The 20,650-nt window shown below is 41.8% G+C and overlaps 1 protein-coding gene across 13 annotated transcripts in view; it reads left to right on the top strand.

Moving 5' to 3' along the window:
• Positions 1-6,905: 6,905 nt before the first annotated feature.
• PLEKHA1 (pleckstrin homology domain containing A1) overlaps positions 6,906-20,650 on the top strand; it is a 41,351-nt gene continuing 27,606 nt past the window's right edge. For 4 of the 13 annotated variants that reach the window (XM_035138721.3, XM_088670457.1, XM_035138718.3 and 1 more), the window contains exons 1-3: positions 7,064-7,311; positions 18,240-18,400; positions 20,349-20,405. In XM_035138721.3, the coding sequence (XP_034994612.1) occupies positions 18,260-18,400; positions 20,349-20,405 (198 nt within the window). In that variant the 5' untranslated portion in view covers positions 7,064-7,311; positions 18,240-18,259. Of the gene's footprint in view, positions 7,365-7,603; positions 7,972-18,239; positions 18,401-20,348; positions 20,406-20,650 lie in introns of those variants that run through there. The other 9 variants (XM_088670463.1, XM_035138720.3, XM_088670459.1 and 6 more) reach the window with 9 other exon arrangements.

The following is a 20,650-nucleotide window of genomic DNA, read 5'->3' as shown; positions in this document are numbered from 1 at the left end:
GTCGATGTCATAAATTTATCTCTGCAGAAAGAAATCTCATTATTTCCATTATTGTTTCTGTTCTCTTTCTCAGGGAAACTGTGGTGACAAAATATATATTAAGTTAATAAACTCATATACTGCCTTTTCTGGGGGGTGTAAGTTAAACCTTAGTCAAATTGCTGAGGCCCCCTTGAAACTAAATAGGCAGCAGTATTTGTGCAGGCTGCTTCAGCTGCTCTATAAAAGTTGAAAGTTTAAGATTGCGCCTCAGGAAGGAGCATGAATTCAGAAACATGTTGAGTTCATTTTATTAGCTGATATTTTTGAGAACTAGATTCTCCTTTTTGCATTCCCTTAGAAATAACTCCCACTGCAATCTCAAAATGCACATTTACTGGCACGTCAAAGTGCAAGTAGATAAATAGGTACCGCTCCGGCGAGAAGGTAAATGCCGTTTCCGTGCACTGCTCTGGTTCACCAGAAGCAGCTTAGTCATGCTGCCCACATGACCTGGAAGCTGTATGCCGGCTCCCTCAGCCAGTAAAGTGAGATGAGCGCCGCAACCCCAGAGTCGTCCATGACTGGACCTAATGATCAGGGGTCCCTTTACCTTTAAGGCCTCATTGAACACAATGGGATTTATTTCTGAATGAACATTTATAGGATTGCACCATTTAAAGTATAAAATTGTGGGCGGGGGGGGGCATATCCTTCACCACTGCTGGGGTAAACCACACCCCTTGTCTATCACCAAAATAACACTGGTAAACTGAACCATTCATTACTTCATTATCTACATGAATCACCTTCACTGAGTCATATTTGTTGCAAAACCCAGGTGGATTTTTATAAACTTGTCAGCGTGTACTCAGATTACAATTACAACCTTATAAAGTTGATATCATAGGTAAAAACATGGCCATTTATTTAAATGTATTGCTTCTGGTTTTTCAGAGGTATGTTAAGTGCACTTTATGTGACAAGTTATTTCCCTATAGGTTGCTTTTAATGAGGAATTTAAGAACTACCTTGTATGTTGCAGAAGCATTTTTTTTTAAAAAAAGCATCCTTTGTTTAAAACAAATTGCATTTGTTCTTCTTCTTTTCCTCTTGATTTTTGTTGTTGTTCCCCATCAATTTCAAAGGGACAGCCACTCAATATTTAGCTGCCTGCAACTTTAGTGTTTCTCATCCAAATGACATGAACTTTGCAGGTAGCCTAATACCCATGGCACAAGTCCTGTCAAATACATTAATAATAATAGTAATAGTAATAGTAATAGTAATAATAATAATAATAATAATAATAATAATAATAATAATAGAACATCACAGTTTTATGTAACAGAGAGTTGGCACTTACTGCAGTGCTAAATTATTTGTTCTTTGAACCATTTTCACCTTCAATGCTGTTCTAATCTCTGGAGATGTACAGCAAAAGACTGTACACACACCAGAGCCTTCTAGTAGTAACAGCAATTTTTTAAACATTGGTTGGATCATGTCCAAAGGTCATAAAATGGAATGTGCAAGTATACGGAGGAGTTGTGTTGCTGGTCACTAACTAAACCACAAAGCAAAATTTCATTGGAGCCATAATATTTGATATTCCAAACTTAAAAATGGAAAGCGTAATAATGTTGGTCAACAAAAGAGGTTTAAAGACTGTCTCAAGGCAAGTCTTAAAAAATGTAGTATAAACACCAACAATTGGGCAACATTTGCCTACGAGCATGCCAATTGGAGAACAGCCTTTACCAAAGGTGTCATGGGCTTTGAAGACATTGGAACTCAGAACGCAAGGGAGAAATGTGCTAGGAGGAAGGCACGCTTGGCAAATCCACACCGTGATCAACTCCCGCCCAGAAACTGATGTCCCCACTGTAGAAGAATGTGTGGATCCAGTATTGGCCTCCACAGTCACTTACGGACTCATAGCTAAAACAGTGTTTATGGAAGACAATCTTACTCAGCTACGAGTGATCGCCGGAGGAGGAGGAGGAGGAGGAGGAGGAGGAGGAGGAGGAGATGGAGATGATTTGATGGTCCTGGTACTGGAAAAGTAAACACACTTTTCCATTTCCCAAAATACTGTTGTTTCAGTGTTAGGGAAGTGGTAATGTTCCTACAAAAGAAGCACTATCTTGTAGGTAGCCCCAAAACTGCAGGCAACCTGACCATATGTGTATAAATGCACATATATCAGGCACTGAATTGACTGTGCCCTTTGAGGGAACTTCTGAGTTGAAAGAAAGAATGGCCATAAGCAGAACTTCACTGACATGGCTATGATAAAATGACTCAAGGAAATGTCATTGTTTGAAAATAATGGAGCTGGGGAAGCCCTTTACCTGTAATGACATGGCAACACTCCTCCCATCCAAAACAAATAACATCGCTAAGCTGAAGGTCACAGTTGCGTGTGTGAGGATAAGCTACTATGTATACTCTTCCTACCGGAATCGTACTGTATAGAATAATAAACATTTCCGAACAACAGGAAAGGAACAAAGGGAATACAAAATTCAGAAAAACAAAAAATAACCAGACAAACGTCTATGTATGTTATGGGGGAAGGAAGTGCAGTGGTGTTAGTTTACGCTTTTATCCAGTGCTTTTTTCTTAAAAAATATTTAGGGGTACTCTCATTTTCCTACTTATATTGAAATACTGCCCCTCAATGAGGCCAAACTTAGATTCACAAAATGTTTAGGGGTATGCGTCCACCTGCGTCCCCCCAGAAAAAAGCACCACTTTTATCATGCTAAATGCGCTCCTCAGATGCATGTTGCAGCAACAGTGAATAAGCTGCTATTATTTCTTACCCCTGGTGGTACATTACACCACAAAAATAAACAAGAGCTCCCAAGAACTGGCTAACCTAAGGAATTGAGTCAGTGATTTGTGGCCTAAAAGAAAAGGAAGTAGTGTTAGGAGTCTGTGACCAGGAGAGTAGGCTGCATGCTGAGAGCCTTCTAATTCTTAGAATAGCCAAGCTAGCTTCATGGTAAGGTGGTGGGCCATTAGGGGAACAAAGGGAGTGGCTCTGTGTGAGGTGGCAAGTGAGTGGGGCCTCCTCCCTCAACTCACGGATAGTTAGAAGGACAAAGCCAAAGGAGTGATGTGAGCTAGAAGGAAAGCAGCAAGATGAGAAGCAGGGTGTGTGTGTGGGCGGCGGGAGATGATTGATTTCTGTCTGAATCCAAGTTTGCGGCTTTGGGCGAAGTAAGGCTGTCTTGGGGTCTTAATGCTGCAAAGCCTTCCATCGCAGGCTCAGGTTGTATATATGTGTAAATAAACTATATAAATCACAAAGACTTCCTCATTCCAAAGGAAAGACAAACTCTGGGTCAGTGACGAACAGTGCCGCTTGGCTGCCTGGGGCGGCACCCCTGGGGACGGGGCATTGCTCCACAGTGAGCATGCGTCGTGATGTCACGAAGCACACCAGGACGGACTGCACATGTCCGCACATGTGCAGTCCCTCTGGGTTGGTGCTGCTGCTCTGCTCAGCCGGCGCGCTCTGAAGCAGAGCACACTACAGAGCGGGTTGCTGGGTGCCAGTGGCAAACCGCGAGCAAGCCGCAGAGAGGCTTGCTCGCGGTTTGCTGGCGCCGCCACCGCCCGGCAACCCACTCCGTAGCATGCTCTGATTCTTCCTGCTCGGGCAGGGGCGGCCAGGGGCGGGCTAGGGGCCGGGGGCACTGCCCCAGCCAGAGTGGAGGAGCTAGGGGCGGCCCGGCGCCTTCGCCTCTTCCTTGCTACGCGCCTGCTCTGGGTAAGCGCCTGGAACCCCTAGAATCTCACCCCACTCGGAGACAGGGGTGGTGTGCAACAGTATTAACATTTGTAGCTGCCCTGCAGACTCACCTGGAGGCAAATCTGTCTTGTCAGCAGCTTGAATATATTTATGTCTCAGCATAAATATAGAGCGTTTCATCAGTTTCTGCGTCAGGCTATCTGTAAATATATTTGCAAATATTACAAAGGACCCAATAGGCCTCCAGTGATATTCCAAAAGTAACCAAGCTACATCACTGCAACTTCTCACAGTATATTAAAAACAGCCAGTTGCTTAGGTCCCATCTCATTCCTTATATGCAGAATCACAAAAATGAAAACTGAGAGGGCTCAAAGGCTCTCTCAGGGTGCAATCCTATGGCCCCTGGAGGATGGGGTGGAGGACCATAGGAGCCATAGAACAGAGATGTCAGAGGCTCAGTCACTGAACCCTTTGAAGCTCTGCTGAAACCAGTATTGGAAGTTCTGATGTCAGAAGGGTAAAAAAAAACCCAACCCGTATACCATGGGTATGCCAAGAAGCAGCTTAGATCCAAAGTTCTCCCAGTCCCTTGACACAACCCCAAATTAGGGGGGAAATTAGACACTGTTGTGTGCATATCTAAGTTTCTCCTTCCACATGTTTCCAATGATACATAAAATTGTGGGGGGGGTTAAATATTTTTCATCTCCCTTCCCCCCACCATGGGCGTAGCCAGGATTTTTGTTAGAGGGGCAGGCCATTTGTTAGAGGGGAGGAAGCAGAATCTCAGTTTGCTATGTATTTTTTATTTAGATGGGGGCAGCTGCCCCCCTGTCCCCCCCTTGGCTACACCCATGCCCCTACCATAGGGTTGTAGCCTACAGCTTCAATCCAAAACACACTTACTAGAAATCTCAATAAGACTTGCTTCTAAGTAAACATGTTGTAAATGTGTGAAATGAGGGAGGCACCCCAGACATCCTCAACAGGAACGGAACAGTACAGTACATCCAAATCACATCAAGTCAAATGGGAGCATTTCACAAAATGTTCACAGAAGGAATCAAAGATCAGCAGCCACGATGGTAGCTGTTGAGACATTATTAGGCACTCTTTAGGAATCAGGATGGTGCCTTGTCAAACTTGAGTTATATGTAATCAAACTATGAAAGGGTACTGCATTCTCCATTGTGTAAATTATACAATGCAAGTTTTGCTGGCACACGACAGACATTGTGGGTGAAAGTTTCGTCACTTCTTCATGAATCATGATACACTATTAGATGGTGTGACTCTGGGACTTTTACTGAAAGATCATTTAAAACATTTGAATAATTGTGAATGCATGAAAAGCTGCTTTCTCACAGAGAAAGGAGCAAACTCTATGACCCTTCATGGGTTTGGTAGAAAATGTTGCCATGGTAATTGCAAACCATTGTTCACAGCTGACTTCAGCATTCATTGTTGCATTCTGATTACAGCTTTTGTTTCATTATGAAGTGCGATTACTGAAAGCCTCCTTACAACAAAGATGTATTTTCATGCAAGAGCTGAGTATAGAAGAGGCCTTTAAGAGATTCCCCCGCCTGTTTTAAGCCTGAAAAAAGGGGGAGCCCTACTGCACAGTGGGCAATATTAAATATTTCAGAGGAAGCAAAATTAAAAATTGATTGTTGTAAAAGTGGTTTTATGACACCATTGGAAAGAACAATTATTGGTCTCTCAAAGCTTTATGAGGTAATGCTTGAATTTACTAGACTTCTGACTTAAAACACAGAACAAAGGAGAGCTTTTCAAATTATATTTACTCAGACTTCTCTGCAGTTATGAATTGTTTAAACATTGATACATTTTATTGCATCAGCTTATGCAAGAGAGCATGCAGACTCCCACCCTAACATAATTTGGCCTAATAAATGAAAGCACTGCAACCACATGGTATCTTCTGCCCTTTGACCAACACAGTGTGCTTTGAAACATGCTCAGCAACAGTGAAAAATCTATCAGTTTTTATGCACTGAACTGCAGACAATGTTCATACAATCTTTGTATCGGAATCAGGAATAATGGATAAATCCCAATTATTTGATGTCAGACTTCCTATATCCCATCATGATTACAAAGCCTTTTATGGCTGGCCCAAAATATTTGTCTGATTTAGTTATGTTAGTCAATATAATGACCAATATTATCTTAGTTAATGAACATGTATGTAAGGGGGATAATTATTTACTAAATTTACGGTAATCCCTACCTTTTCTCCATGGAGAGCAAGGTAGTGTACATGGTCAACACAGTCTAATCATTTATTTTATTTAAAAGAATCCTAAGCCACCTGCAGGGACGCGGGTGGCGCTGTGGGTTAAAACACTGTGCCGCTTGGGCTTGCCAATTGAAAGGTCGGCGGTTCGAAAAACCACGACAGGGTGAGCTCCCATTGTTTGGTCTCAGCTCCTGCCAACCTAGCAGTTCGAAAGCAAGTCAAAGTGCAAGTCGATAAATAGGTAAGGTAAACGGCAGGAAGGTAAACGGTGTTTCTGTGCGCTTTCTCTGCTTTCGCCAGAAGCGGCTTAGTCATGCTGGCCACATGACCCGGGAAAACTGTCTCCGGAAGCAGACAAACGCTGGCTCCCTCGGCCTATAGAGCGAGATGAGCGCCGCAACCCCAGAGTCGTTCGCAACTGGACTTAATTGTCAGGGGTCTCTTTACCCTTACCTTTAAGCCACCTGCAAAAAATGTGAAGCAAAGTGGTGCACATGCTGCAAATAAATAAATAAATCCAATCCAAATTAAATCTAAACCCAAAAACCCGGCAGTTAAAATAATAAAACAAGAAGAGCGAGATAAAGCTATCTGTATTGCATTTCTATCCTTCGGACCCATTCCCCTCGCTCTCAAGACTCCACGCCTCGTTTTATTTGCAGTTTACTTTTCTTTCAATGGAGCCAGCCCAGTTACACCAATAGGTACTCTCCGCTCCCATTATGTCCTATGGACCTTCAGAGAGCTCCCATTGTCCCCAACGGGGACATTCCTGCCGTTCGTTTCAGTACATTCCTCCCCCGCCCCTAGTGAATACATGACAGGTCCCAGCCTGTAGCCCGAGTTCCGCGGAACGAGGAATACAAATCCCAGCATGCAACTGGCTCCGAAGAGATCGCGCGACGCGGGGGCAGGCGCTGGGAAGACTACACTTTCCATGATGCCTCTCGGCAGGAGAAGAGAAAGCCAGGCTTTCGAAGCTCCCTTATAGAGCACGGGCTTCTTGGGACCTGTAGTCCTTCACCGACTTCAACCCCCACCCCACCCCCATCCCAAGCTCTGGCGGCGGGAACCTGGCGCATGCGCCCTGGGCTCGCGAGAGCAGGCAGTTCCTGTAGCTCGCACTGAGGTAACTAATAAAGTTTCTCCTCTGAGGAGGGAAGGAGAAGAGAGAGAGAAGGGGGAGAAAAAGAGCTCCAGCGCCGAGAGAAAAGAGGGCGGGACCGCGCCTGGGAGCGGCTGGTCCGGCTTCGTAGGGCGCTCTGCGTTCAGGGGGCTCTCGCAGGAATTTCCGCGGATTTGAGTGAGTACCGGCCGCCTGAGGGAGAGAGCAGGGCCGAAGGAAGAAGAAGCGGGGTATTAAAAAGCAAACAAACACGCCCCACTTCCCCGCTTAATGCCGCCGCCGGTTGAAAGGGGTCTCGCCTTCCCTGATGAAGGGAGCCCGGCGGCGGGCGAGGCGGCCTCTGTGTGGGAAGGTAGGGGGGCCGCCAGGGCGGAGGCGCCTCGGAGCAGGTCGGCGGCTGTGAGGCGAGAGACGGAGGTTTGGCCGGGTGAGGGGGGGGGCTGGGGCTGCTCTGGTGGTTCGTTAAGGTGAGCCGGGTGGGGGGAGGGGGGTTTAAACAGGTTCCAGGGCGGAAGGACCAGGTCTGAGGGAAGATGGGAGGGGGCGTGGGACTCCACTCGCCACGGCGAGGCAGCCTTTGCAGAGCCTGGAAGAGGTGGCTGTGGCGGCATGACCTCGACCTCCACCACCTCCTCCTCCTCCTCCCCCCAGGGCCAGGTGCTTGTTGACCCCCTGCAGGCGAAGCTCCTTCCTGGCTGCCGTGGTGGCCCTTTGGCCTCCCGAGAGTAGGGAGCTCGGTGGCGACTGCTGCTAAGCTCTCAAGGTGGCTTTGGCGTCTGCCAGGGGCAGCGCGCCCTCCTGAATGTTGAGGGTTAGGGTCGCGCTCCCTACCCGCAGGTAGGGATATCGCGTCGGGTGTTTTAAGTAATTGGTATACAGTATAAGAATGCTGCGGGGCAGCACCGCGGGGTCGTTACAGTGCCTTCATCCCCTAGAAGCGTTTGGTGGCTACTACTGTGTGTGCAGTAGGGTCTGCTGGGATAGCCCAGTGGTTAGAGCATGAGACTCTTAATCTCGGGGTACAGGCCCCACGTTGGGCAACATGATTCCTGCATTGCAGGCGGGGGTTGGACCAGAGGACTCTCGTGGTCTCTCCCAATTCTACAATTGTATGTTTCTGATTCTATTTTTATGATCTTATGATCCAGACAGGACTCCTCTTGATAGATATTTCTTTCTTTTTTTCTTTGTGTTTGGGAAGTGCGGGTGGGGAGAGCAGCTGGCCTAGTTGCTGTGCCCTAGGAACTGCAAAGGGGACAGGATATGGTGTGTGTAGTTTGTATGTGGCATTGGATGTGCTCATGTTGAAACTGCCATGCTGAGGAGCTGAAGGATTGGTGTCATGAGGGCGTCTGTGATTACCTGCTTTTGCTTAGTTCTGCAGCATGTAGCATTTTCTCTTTGACTAGGACTCCCAAAGTGACTTTTTACCCTGGGGAAAAATTGGCAGCTCATGGTATAATTAACCTGGTAAGTGTTTGAGACTATGCAACATCCCCAGCGGTCAGGGGTTGATCTTGTTATCAAGTAATTTTTGTTACTTCAGTATTCTGAGTGTGATGCTGTGGAGACTCAGATCTTATCGGTCTCGAGAATTATAGAGTGACTTGGGTTGTGGTTGAATGCTGTTCTTTTGTAAAGGGTGGGTGCATGAATGCTGACAAATGTTTTCGGAGTTATGCCTTTGTGTACGATGCAAACTGGAATTTTGAAGCAGCAGCTTAAAGGCAATTAGAAGAGATACTTTAATTAAAACTTTATTTGCTTTAAGTGTTGTATTTCCTTTTTGATGACTTCAAAAGCCTGCTAATACTGGGATTTCTAGCTTCATTAATATCTGTAAAGGGTTCAAAGTTCCTTATCTAGCTGTTTTTGTTTGCCAAACTTTTTTTTCACTTTATCATCACAGGATATTAATGCCTTCTGAGAAATTTGGAGGTGTATATATTTTCTATGTGCATTTATAATTCGCTGTTCACAATAGTCTCAGGATGGAGAATACACAGACACTAAAACCAACAATTAATAATATAAACTAAACAGAAAATTATAACATCGGTATATGACATGCGGAGGTTTGTATGTAGATATTCCTGAAGTATCTCCTTCAAAGAAATTGTTAATGTATTTATTGAGATTTTGACTTTTGGGGGAGGGGGATGGATTGAGAATAGTCTCCGGTCATTTGTTGATGTTTCTGGGATATGCATATATGGGGTATCTAGATTGATAGGTAAAGGTAAAGGGACCCCTGACCATTAGGTCCAGTCGTGACCGACTCTGGGGTTGCAGCGCTCATCTCGCATTATTGGCCGAGGGAGCCAGCGTACAGCTTCCAGGTCATGTGGCCAGCATGACAAAGCTGCTTCTGGCGAACCAGAGCAGCACATGGAAACACCGCTTACCTTCCCGCTGTAGCGGTACCTATTTATCTATTTGCACTTTGACGTGCTTTCGAACTGCTAGGTTGGCAGGAGCTGGGACCGAGCAACAGGAGCTCACCCTGTCACAGGGATTCGAACCACCAACTTTCTGATCAGCAAGCCCTAGGCTCAGTGGTTTAACCCACAGCGCCACCTGGGTCCCTATCTAGATTGATACTTAGGCCTAAATTGCAAGATGTGTGGCCAATCTCCCTCTTGTGCCGTTTGATGGTTGAGTTGGAATTAGTAGCATTTTCACATTCTGAAATAGCATAGCTTAATAAGAGTACACATAACCACGATAAAAAACTACATTTACAACTGCTATCATATATAGGCTCTAGAATCAATGAGGCATTTTCTAGTCTTCAGGAGTTTATGTAATCATTAACATTTATAATGCAGTCTCTGCAATCACCTATGTTAAGTGCCTAATATCAACATAACATGCTATGTCAGGGTGGGAATCCCCTTTCAGTCTGAGGACCATAATTCTTTCTGAGCAACCATCTGGAGGTCAGATGCCAATGGCGGGCATGGCCGGGGCAAAGTGGGCATGGCAGGGAATGCAACGTTTACCTTTGTACAGCTGCTAGTTTCTACACACATTCCCCTCTCCAATTATTAGAATTCATGGGCTCATTGTGGTGAGGCAAAAACACTAAAGGAAGATATGAAGCAGGGCCAGTGAGGAGTATGGTTGGGAAGGAAGTGTGGCTTGGGGAGAATCCCAAGGGTTGGAGGGCCTTATCCGCCCCCTGAGAATGAGGTTCCCCACTCCTGTGTAATATCGTACCAGTTATTAAGTATACATATTTTTTATGTATGTGTTATACTCAGTGCTTTTTTTCTAAAAAATGTTTAGGGGTACTCATGTTCTTACTCATATTGAAATAATGCCCCGAATGAGGCCTAACTTAGATTCACAAAATGTTTAGGGGTATGGGTACCCCTGCGTACCCCCAGAAAAAAGCACTGGTTATACTGAGTAGAATTTAAATGTGGCAAAATTGCTTAGTCAAACCAAATGTTAAGCTGATGTGGAGCCAGGAGGGAACTACTAACATGAGTGCAACTTTTTCTTATATGAATTGCTTTCCATTTAAGCTAGTGATTTCCAGAGATAGCATTTTGACCATCAAAGATATAATTCACAGGGGTATGTAAGGCCCAGATTTTGTTCATGCAACTTGTTGAAGTACATGTACTGTAGTTGAAATTGTGTCCCTGCTGCAAGGAAGTTCATGAAGGTTTGCAACTTGCAAACAACGTGTCAGTATGTAGCAGTTGAAAGGGTACCTGTATTAATGGAATGATTAATTGCTTCCTGGGGGAAAAGGTTCTTCTCCTAATACTTTCATTTCCCACCCTCATCCATATTCATAGAATCAATGAATGTATATTTCGCCAATCAATGGTTGCAAAAGTTCTGTTTCCATCCCCTTTTCTTTCAGATGGCATGTTTGTACAAAGCTACTCTGCAGTTGTTTCAGTACTTAATTGTATTTCACTAAGACTGACAGAGTCTCCTCTAGTGTGCTTTAGTAAAGGCACTGCAGTTGGTCTTGCAGTGGGGACTAAATGATGAATTTAGCAATCAATATGTCTATGATCATGTGTGACATCTAATATGGAAATCAGCAGCTTGGACAAAACAGTAAAGGCTAGTTTTCACCATTTCATGCTTTGTGGTGTGATGGTGCAGTTGTTTCAATGTTGTACTGGTGCTTCCCATAGTCATATGTTGGGCTACTGTAGGTACAGGATTCTGGACTAGATGGGCCACTGACTTGATGCAACAGGCTCTTCTTATGTTTCTGTGCAAAAGTATGTTTTCTTCCCATTTAGTTGTTAACCCAGGAGATTTAGACAGTGTTTGCATGTATAGAGCTTTTGGCATGCTGTAGCAACTGCAGTTATGGTTTCTAATCAATTGTTACACAGTAAGGAGAAAGTGAATTTCTGTGGAGGACTATTCTGTAAAAAGACATCAAATAATCACCCAAAGAATTTATATACCGTACTTCATTACAAAGAATAGGACAGTGATGATGGAAAGATACAAAGGCTGTGACTGATACATAAATACTGAGATATATATAGCACCCCCTTCCTTTATCACTGAATTGCAGAAATAGTATTTAGATAAAAGGCCTTGTTCACAACACTTGTACTCAATTTTCAGTTTTGCAGGAATGGACAATCCACTTAATATTTTAATGTGTGAGCATCTTTCGGCCTGGAAATGAATTGGCAATCAGTGCTGCTGGGTTTTTTTTTGTTTTTTTTTGTTTTGAAAGTGGTTATGTGAGTTCAAAATGGAGCTCCAGACAGTAATCTCGATGCTGCGGTCTGGACTAATTGAAATTTGAGTCTTTTTCAAGAGCAGCTCCATGTCAGAGTGCATACAATAATCCAGTCTGGAAGTTATCAGAGCATGTTGATCAGCTAGCTGTAGTTGGAGATAGGCATTCCTAGTCACTGAGGCTACCTGAACCTCCAGTGACAATGTTGGCTGTAGGAATGCCCCCAATCTATGGACCAGCTCCTTCCAGGAAATTTCAAGCCAGTCCAGAACAGGTGGCCCATATGTAAGATTTGAGAAACTGCAACACATAAGTCTTATAAGGATTCAGCTTATTGGTCCACATGTACATGATGCATACCAGTAAAGTACAGACGACTGGTTACAACAACCATCAGGTTCCAAGCATGCTGTCTTGTCTATGACTATTTTCAACGCAGGCAGAAATCCCATTATGGAGACAGTTATTCGATAAGGATTGCATTATGAACTGAATTATATGGTAGTTTGATTTTTATAAGCCTGTACTTTACCATGCATTTCCTGCTATTGGAATATGAAACAGGGTTTCTTCTGTTTTAAAGGAAGGAAGTTAGTGTTGGTGCTTTTAAAAGTAGATATACTTCCTTAAGGTAGATGCAGAAACATCAGGGCTGTGTAGGTGTCTAATTTTGCAAAGACCAATATAATCAAGGCATTTCATGGAGAGAGTAAGAATTTACAGTGGTTCTGACAGTTTAAACTCTGGACAGCTTCAGAAAATTGTCAACTTGATGCATTTTCCTCAGGTCTAAAATAAATGTATTTGGCTAATCAATGTGAAATGCCTATTGTTTGAGGGAAATAGTTACCGGTAGTTTAGTTTATAATACTAAAATCTATTTCTGTAAGATACTGATGACTTTTCAGATTTGTCATGTTCCAATATGTTCTTCTTAATCTTCTGTTTTAGTCTTATGTCAGTTTAATTATTTTTAGTGTGTTTTAATTTGCTTATTTGTTTTTATGTTGCTCATCACCTTGAGGTTGGACCAATGAAAAGTTTATTTAGAGTTGTGAAGTGTGTCAGTTGCTTAGTCAATCTATTCATCTAGTGAAATGTTTTGTGGAGCCAAGAATGCAGCTATTTATGCAGTGAGCATTTTCTATTAGCATCACTATGTTTTCAGATAGCAAAGGCAAGAGTGAAGGGCCCTTGATCCGAAGCTACAGAAGTATGTGGTGTGATATATCTATATACCACATGCACACACTCCCTTTGTCTATCTTCATTTAGAAACAGATGCCTGCTTGTCTGCTTTGTAACAACATTTAAAACTAACACCTGTTTTTAAAATAATGGCTATGTTTTTCTTCACCAAATTGAAAACCAAGTGTGTGTTTATCCTTGTGGCTTCAAACAAAAGCTAGTGAGAATTGTTTCCCCCTCTTTATTACTGACACTTGCATAACCTTGTGATATATAATAATTACATACATTACATTCTGTGATGTTCAGTAACTTGTCGTTATGGACACGTATTACAATACTAATAAAATAATTTCAAATATTTCATCACAGAATATTTCATCAACATGATTGCACTATACAGTATTTGATCCATCAGGTGGTTAATCCTGGTTATAGTATTACTTAATATGCCTTTTGTGGTATGTTAACTCCCCTAGAGTATGTAACATTGGACTTTTGTGTCAAAGCATTGTATTGTATTTATTTGCTACCCACTAAGCAGGACTGAGTTTTGCATCAAGCCAGCCTGGATCCAGAATAAATTATGCTAATTGAATTTGGATGTGTTTATTTACTGTGTTAATTTTAGTTTACAGAATTCAGTTTGTCAGATAGTTTGAAATTATTTGAACAGTATTGGGTGTGCACGGGGCAAAGTGTTATGGAAATTGAAAAACAGCCTACTTTGGGAAGGGTTGTGATGGGAGGTAGATGAAATGTTGAAAATCACTTAACTTTTCATCTGTCTTTTTGTGAAACCAAAGGAGTGGTTGGAAGAACAGTGAACATAGATGAGGTAGTGTTGTGGCTTTTGGCTTGGTTTTTTTGGACTGGTTGCTGAAAGCTTGAATTCTGTTCTTCCAACCTTTGCAAGAGTGCTCAGATCCAGAAGTGCAGATTTGATGTTAATATACTTGCATATACTGTGTTGGCCCTCAAAAGTTAAGTGGCAGGAATGTAGCTTCTGCAAAAGCTTAGCAATAATTCCAAATTCAGCTCTTTGTGATAGAAATCATGCTACAGTTATTACTCCTCCTAGTTCTTATCAGCTTGGGAGGGTAATGTGCATTTTGCTTTGCATCTTCCTTAGAAGTGGCCAAGCGGGAAGTACTTTGTGACTCATAACTGTCTTGAACATTGGCAAGAGGGTGATAATATAGTAGCAGGAGGGATAAAAATTAATTTTGAATTTAAAAACTGAAGCAGATTCTTAAAAATATAAGTAAGTAAAAGCCTGGCTAAACAGAAGTGAGAAACCTTCAGATATTCTAGAAAATATCCTCCAGTATCTTACCAGGAACATTCACAGGGTGATCTTTAAGAGAACTTCTTATAGAATTTAGTTACCTGACCTATGCAATTTGTTCAGATTTCAGATTATGAATCTTAACGACTTTTCAAGGATATATAGTGCTCATCTCATGGAGGAAAAAATTCTTAGCTCAGTACAGTAATTTCTTGAAAGTTCTACACACAGTAAATTCGCATGTTTTCTCAGAAGTCCACTGTGCTTTGTTGCTGCTAGATAAATGTGCATTAATCATTAAATAATTAGGATTTTAACATTAGCTTTCAGTTAAAATCCTTAAATGTGTATTGAAAACTACCTTAAATAGAAATCTAAGTTGATGTAACTTAGATGTGCTGCAGAATTATATGACTAAACATTTTTTAGTTATGTCCCTAGGTTGTGTTTGTTATGTTATAGCTGCCACTTTGTCTGCATTTTTATTAAGGAAATGTATGACCTGTAACATGGGAAATTTGGTTTAAATCAGTTCTTTTTAAAAAAGTTGGCTGTTCTTAAGATTGAAGTCCCTCTAACTTCCCAGATCTTATGTATGGGATATACAGTCATATCTCGGCTCCCGAACGTCTCGGTTTTGGAATGTTTTGGCTCCCAAACACTGAAAACCCAGAAGTTTCCGAATATCTGACACGGCTTCCGCTTGAGTGCAGGAAGATCTTGCAGCCAATCAGAAGCTGCACCTCGGTTGTCGAACATTTTGGAAGCACATTAATACTGAGACCTTGAGATCTATGTAACTAGATCAGATCAAATTTATTGCAGCTATAAGCTCATGTTTTGGTTTCAGTAAATGGCTAGCAGAATAAACTTGACTATGCTGTTGTGAGGGCTGGATAAATCTGGGGATATCTCGTAACTACACACATACACCACTCAAAATAAAGGCCATGGAAGTCTGGGCCTGAGTAATAAAATAAAAACTAACATTTTTTCTGGGACGTGGGTAGAGCTGTGGGTTAAACCACAGAGCCTAGGGCTTGCCGATCAGAAGGTCGGCAGTTCGAATCCCGATGGGATGAGCTCCCATTGTTCGGTCCCTGCTCCTGCCAACCTAGCAGTTCGAAAGCATGTCAAAGTGCAAGTAGATAAATAGGTACTGCTCCGGCGGGAAGGTTAACAGCATTTCCGTGCGCTGCTCTGGTTCGCCAGAAGCAGCTTAGTCATGCTGCCACATAACCCGGAAGCTGTATGCCGGCTCCCTTGGCCAGTAAAGCGAGATGAGCGCCGCAACCCCAGAGTCATCCATGACTGGACCTAATGGTCAGGGGTACCTTTACCTTTACCTAACTTTTTTTCTAGGCCACAAAGCTATAGATTTTATACTGAGAATATTAGCTAGTATATGACCCTGGCTAATTTGACAGAATTCCCGAATGCAGATATGATGCCTTGCTTCATATTGGAGTGAAAATAAACCCAGCCCAAATTTTTGGCTGCTTGGATGTGGTATAGTTAGTAAAGGAAACCTGTCAGATATAAACTTTAGAATCTAATGGCTGAATATGTGTCCACACTTGCTTTGTCCTAGAAGATCTGGAGTATGCAAAGTATTCGTTGGTTATCCTTATACCAGTGCGTGTGCTCTCTCTCTTTTTCTTTCTCTCTTCCTGCTTGTTCCCAATAACATTGTTTCTGTCTATGGCTCCAAGGCATTGTGGTGAAATATTGTAACATGTTCTGACAAATGGTATAATTATAACTCCACAGTCCACTGCATTCAGGAATGAGTGGTGTTAAGACATCTCAGAAGTTTGAATATAGTTCATATTGTCAGTGAGATTATATATCCTCATTTGCATCATTGTTTAAATAGTTTTATTAACTTGCTACACGTATACTTACTCACTTTTAAACAAATGATACAAGAGCTTAGCAATGAGTTATTAAATCGAAATATAATTGGCATGAACACAAACTTAAAATGGATACCAGCTTTCATGCCTATATTTCAGGCAATATAAACATTTTGTATTTGGACTGAGAGCCATACATTTTTGTAGAGCCAAATGTGGAGAGCAGTGTTAGAAACTCAGATATATAATCTAATTCTCATAAACCAAGGTTTTTGTTGCCACAATCGAATGTCTCATCACCTTTTATTTTTGCAATGGAGATTAATACAATTATGATTATTCATTTCTATACCGCTTTATATTTTAAAGGACAAATCTCAAAGCGGTTTACAGCACATTAAAGCATCAGATAAAACAATCCAGAATAAAACAAATTGAAGCTTCAAGGAAAATATTTCAGATTGTACTAGTGACATTTTGCTTTCCCCAGTCGCCAACCTGGCATCCAGAGATCTCCACGTGGTTGGAATTGGATCCGTACCAGTCGCAAAATACAGCTGGGGCTTGGCTAATTTCTAACACTGGTGGAGAGTTGTATTGCCATAATTTGTGATGCCTTTGGGTTGTTGAGATTTACTCTCTTTTTCAGTTTATCAACAAGCTTAATAGAAGTGCCAGTTGTCCCTATCAACTAGGATAATGTGTGGAGAGATTCATTGTAACCGAATCTGCAGTACGTTTGCCTTAAGCTTCAGTCATTTGCTTGAAAGCAAGTTGTACCAAGACTTGCCCAATTAAGTCTGTGTGGTTTATTTATTTATAACATTTATATACCATCTTTTTCTTCAAAGGAGCTCAAGGTGGCATACATGGTTCTCCTCCCCATTTCACCTTCACAACAACCCTGTGAGGTAGCTTAGACTAAGGGATGGTGACTGGCCCAAGGTCAACCAGCCAGTTTCATGGCTGTGTGGGGATTTGAACCATGGTCTTCCAGGTCATAGCCCCACACTTAGATTGAGCCTATAATATCCCTCATAATATTGTAACAGTTATTTTTCAAAAAAAATGCTGTATCTGTGCCAGAAGGGCTCACTTAACACGATTATGCTTAATTGAAAGCTTAGAGGATGAGAAGGCCAAACAAACAATAATTAAAAGTAATCAAGCATTCAAATATGTCCCCCTCATTTCCTTATCCCTAATTCACCTGCCTCACCTCTTCCTTCCTCTTCAGTATCTATCTATCTATCTATCTATCTATCTATCTATCTATCTATCTATCAGTATTCATTCTCTTTCTATATGGTTTAAAAGTCCCAAAAATAATAAACATAAATAGAATATAGAAAGTTCATATAACACTCACATGCAACACATTGCTGATGAACCAAGTCTACAACTGCTCTTGTAGAAAGGGTTGTAGAAAGGGTAGCAAGCTTTTTGAAAGAATGATTTAGCACAATTAATATACAGTATTCTAGAAACTGAATAAATCCACTATCGTTGTTTTATATACCTTGGTTGAAAGTGTCTTGGTAGCACTTGAAGCATGCAATTCTAATTATGTGAAGCACTGCAAAGTGGCGCCTGCCCTGCCCTCTCCCCCAGGGCCAGGAAGGGAGAGAGCGAGGAAGGGGAAAGGCCGCCAGCAGTGCAGTGCAGCTCCCCACCAGCCCAGTATGCAGTCAGCAGCAGCGAGGAATGGAGCAGCTTATATTCGGGTATTTTTTAACCCCCCCCCCAATTTTAAAGGTGTGGCTTATATTTGGGCCAATATGGAAATATTCTCAAGTATCTCATCTATTTTGGAATCTCTAGCTGTTCTCTCATGAAAAATAGGGTTTGGGGCAATGTTTAGTGAATCACAATGTTATTTTGTTTTTTATAAATTTCAGTGGGGATTCCCCCCCCCCGCTTGCTTATTTGAGTATCACCTTTTCCTAAAATAAGCTATCAAAGTATGTTAGATGAAACTAGTAATGAAACAGTATTGATTAAGTGCAGCTAGTAAAGCAAACATTTGCTACTCTTTGTTTTACAGTGTAATGTCCAAATTCAGAAATGCCTTATGTGGATCGCCAAAATCGTATTTGTGGTTTTCTAGACATTGAAGAAAATGAAAATAGTGGAAAGTTTTTGCGGAGATACTTCATATTGGACACAAGAGAAGATAATTTGGTATGGTACATGGATAATCCACAGGTAAAAACATTTCAGGATACTTATATATGTTTGTGCTTTTTTATAATGTGAGATTGAATTGAGCTGGGAGATTTCAAGGAAAAAAATCTGGCAGTATTGACGTGCCTTTCAACTTTTCTTTGTGCAGATACATAACCTGTTAAATTCTCATTTTGCCCTGTGATTCCAACTTCGTGATTCAAATGATTTACCATTTGAAATTTGGATACCTTAGGCTATGGTCCTAGAAACATTTGTTTGAAGATAAAACTGAGACCCAAATAATTGGGGTGTGAAGACTGTGATTGAATGCTGATGGTCAGCAGGTGGCAGGTTCTGGGTTAAATTTGTACCTGAGGTTTGTCATCCAGTCCACAGTTGACATACAAGAGACAAAAGGTGGAATTGGAAGTAGACTTGTTTATAGATCTTGGCAAGCATTTCAGTGGTGGTGATTTAACCCACCAACCCCAACTTTCTTTTCAAAGTGCCTTTTGGGCAGTTCTTTGACTAGGTTTGTATGTAGGCTGTAAGCTAGCAAAGAAAGACAACTTTGTTGGTATTGTCAGGATTTTTACACTTAAACTTCTAGTTTTGAACTTCAAACCTACTTGAAAATAAATAATTGGCTGGCTCAGTGCCAGATGATGCCTGGGTGAAAACAAAGGAAGATTACCTGGTTACTTAGGTACATTTGATATGTGTCAATTTAAGGCCTGTGGTCATTGTGCCCATTTTTTTAAGAATCTTTGGATTTTACTGGATTCAATCAGAATCAAAGAATTATGAACCATATTGAGCCCCATGAGAAAACTCATGGAAATCAGTGGAGCACTTCTGCAAAAATGCAAATTACCATTTGGTCCTCACTTTGAGACCCCAGATTTATGTCGCAACAGTACAGTACTTCGATTTTGGTGTGTGATCGTGTGTATATGAATCATAGCACCTGAAATATGTTGTAACAATCAAGAGCCAGTCAGAGACTGGTTTTGCTAAGGCTAAGTCTTTAAACTGTTGCTGGCAAGCTGTTTTAGTGTAGGAGTTTATTTTAAAATAACAAACCACAATAGTAGCACCATTCTGTTACACAGAAAGTGCTGCTGGGCCAGATAATTATGCTATACTGTATAGATTTCTATCCCATCCTTCAGATAAGTTGCCGGGGTTATTTTCAAATTACAGAAATTAGCAAAATCTAGAAAGGGTAAAATCATCAGCCAGAAGAAAAACCTGCTTAAATTAAAAACAAAATGAAATTAGCTAAAATATAGGAGATGGAGTGTTTAGATTCATGAAACAAGTGCAGTTAAGGAAGTTGTTTGCAAAAACAAGCAGGATTAAGTTGGCTGGCATAGTTAGGTATGACACAGAGGGAAGAATAAAAAAGGTATTGCAATTACTAGTTCTTAGAATATTTTGGGTTTCAAGCTTTTGAACAAAGCATCAGAGCTTTGCTGAAAGCTGTTTTTGGTGTGCATGTCTACTTGGTAGTAGGCCTGGGTGATGTGTCAATACATCATCCAGGATTGGTTTGAAGACCAGATCATGATGGTGCCTTCACCCAGCAGTATATCATGGGTGGAACTTGCCTGCTGCCCAGCTCCTTACCTACCTTCTCCAGCTGCCTCCTTCCTCCCTGTGCCAGGTGCTGACAGTGGTAGGAGCATTGACAGTTTCACCCTGGAGCCTCGCAGGGCGGGGGCCAATGCTCCCTGTTCTTCCCTTTGGGTGCTGTCAGCGGAGAGAGCTGAGGTGGTTTCACCCCAGCACTCATGAGACTGGGGCCAATGCTCCTCCCTCCGTGTTGGAGGGAGATCTTTCTAATAAAGGAGATCAAATACATAAGAATATGTTAAAGAAATATTCTGGTTTTGAATGGTTTTTTTGATGGTTTGGAAATTTGGGCATATATTGTCTTAATTGATAGCACTGCACAATAAAATAAAAGCTATTTTCTTGACTACAGAACCTTCCCTCTGGATCTCCGCCAGTTGGAGCCATTAAACTTACCTACATTTCAAAGGTACGTATGTGTTCCTCCAAAGATTGCATTTCCAAATTCACAACACACTTTGAAAGCAATTGAGATGTGAGTAACCTCTTTAAGATGTAGCTAGTAAATTATATGTGAAAGAATGTGTCTTTCTTTTGGCTATTGTTTCTGAGAACATTGGAAAGGAAGAATGCAAAGTCAGAATTCTGAAACTAGTTGCAGTAGTTTTTGCTCACAATAATTTTTATTACTTCAGATCAACATTTTATCTAATT

This window comes from Zootoca vivipara, chromosome 5 (genome assembly GCF_965207765.1).
Source record: "Zootoca vivipara chromosome 5, rZooViv2.hap1.1, whole genome shotgun sequence".
NCBI classification, from domain to species: domain Eukaryota; kingdom Metazoa; phylum Chordata; class Lepidosauria; order Squamata; family Lacertidae; genus Zootoca; species Zootoca vivipara.
The sequence above is the reverse complement of the archived record's forward strand: the minus strand, read 5'-3'. Positions and strand labels throughout refer to the sequence as shown.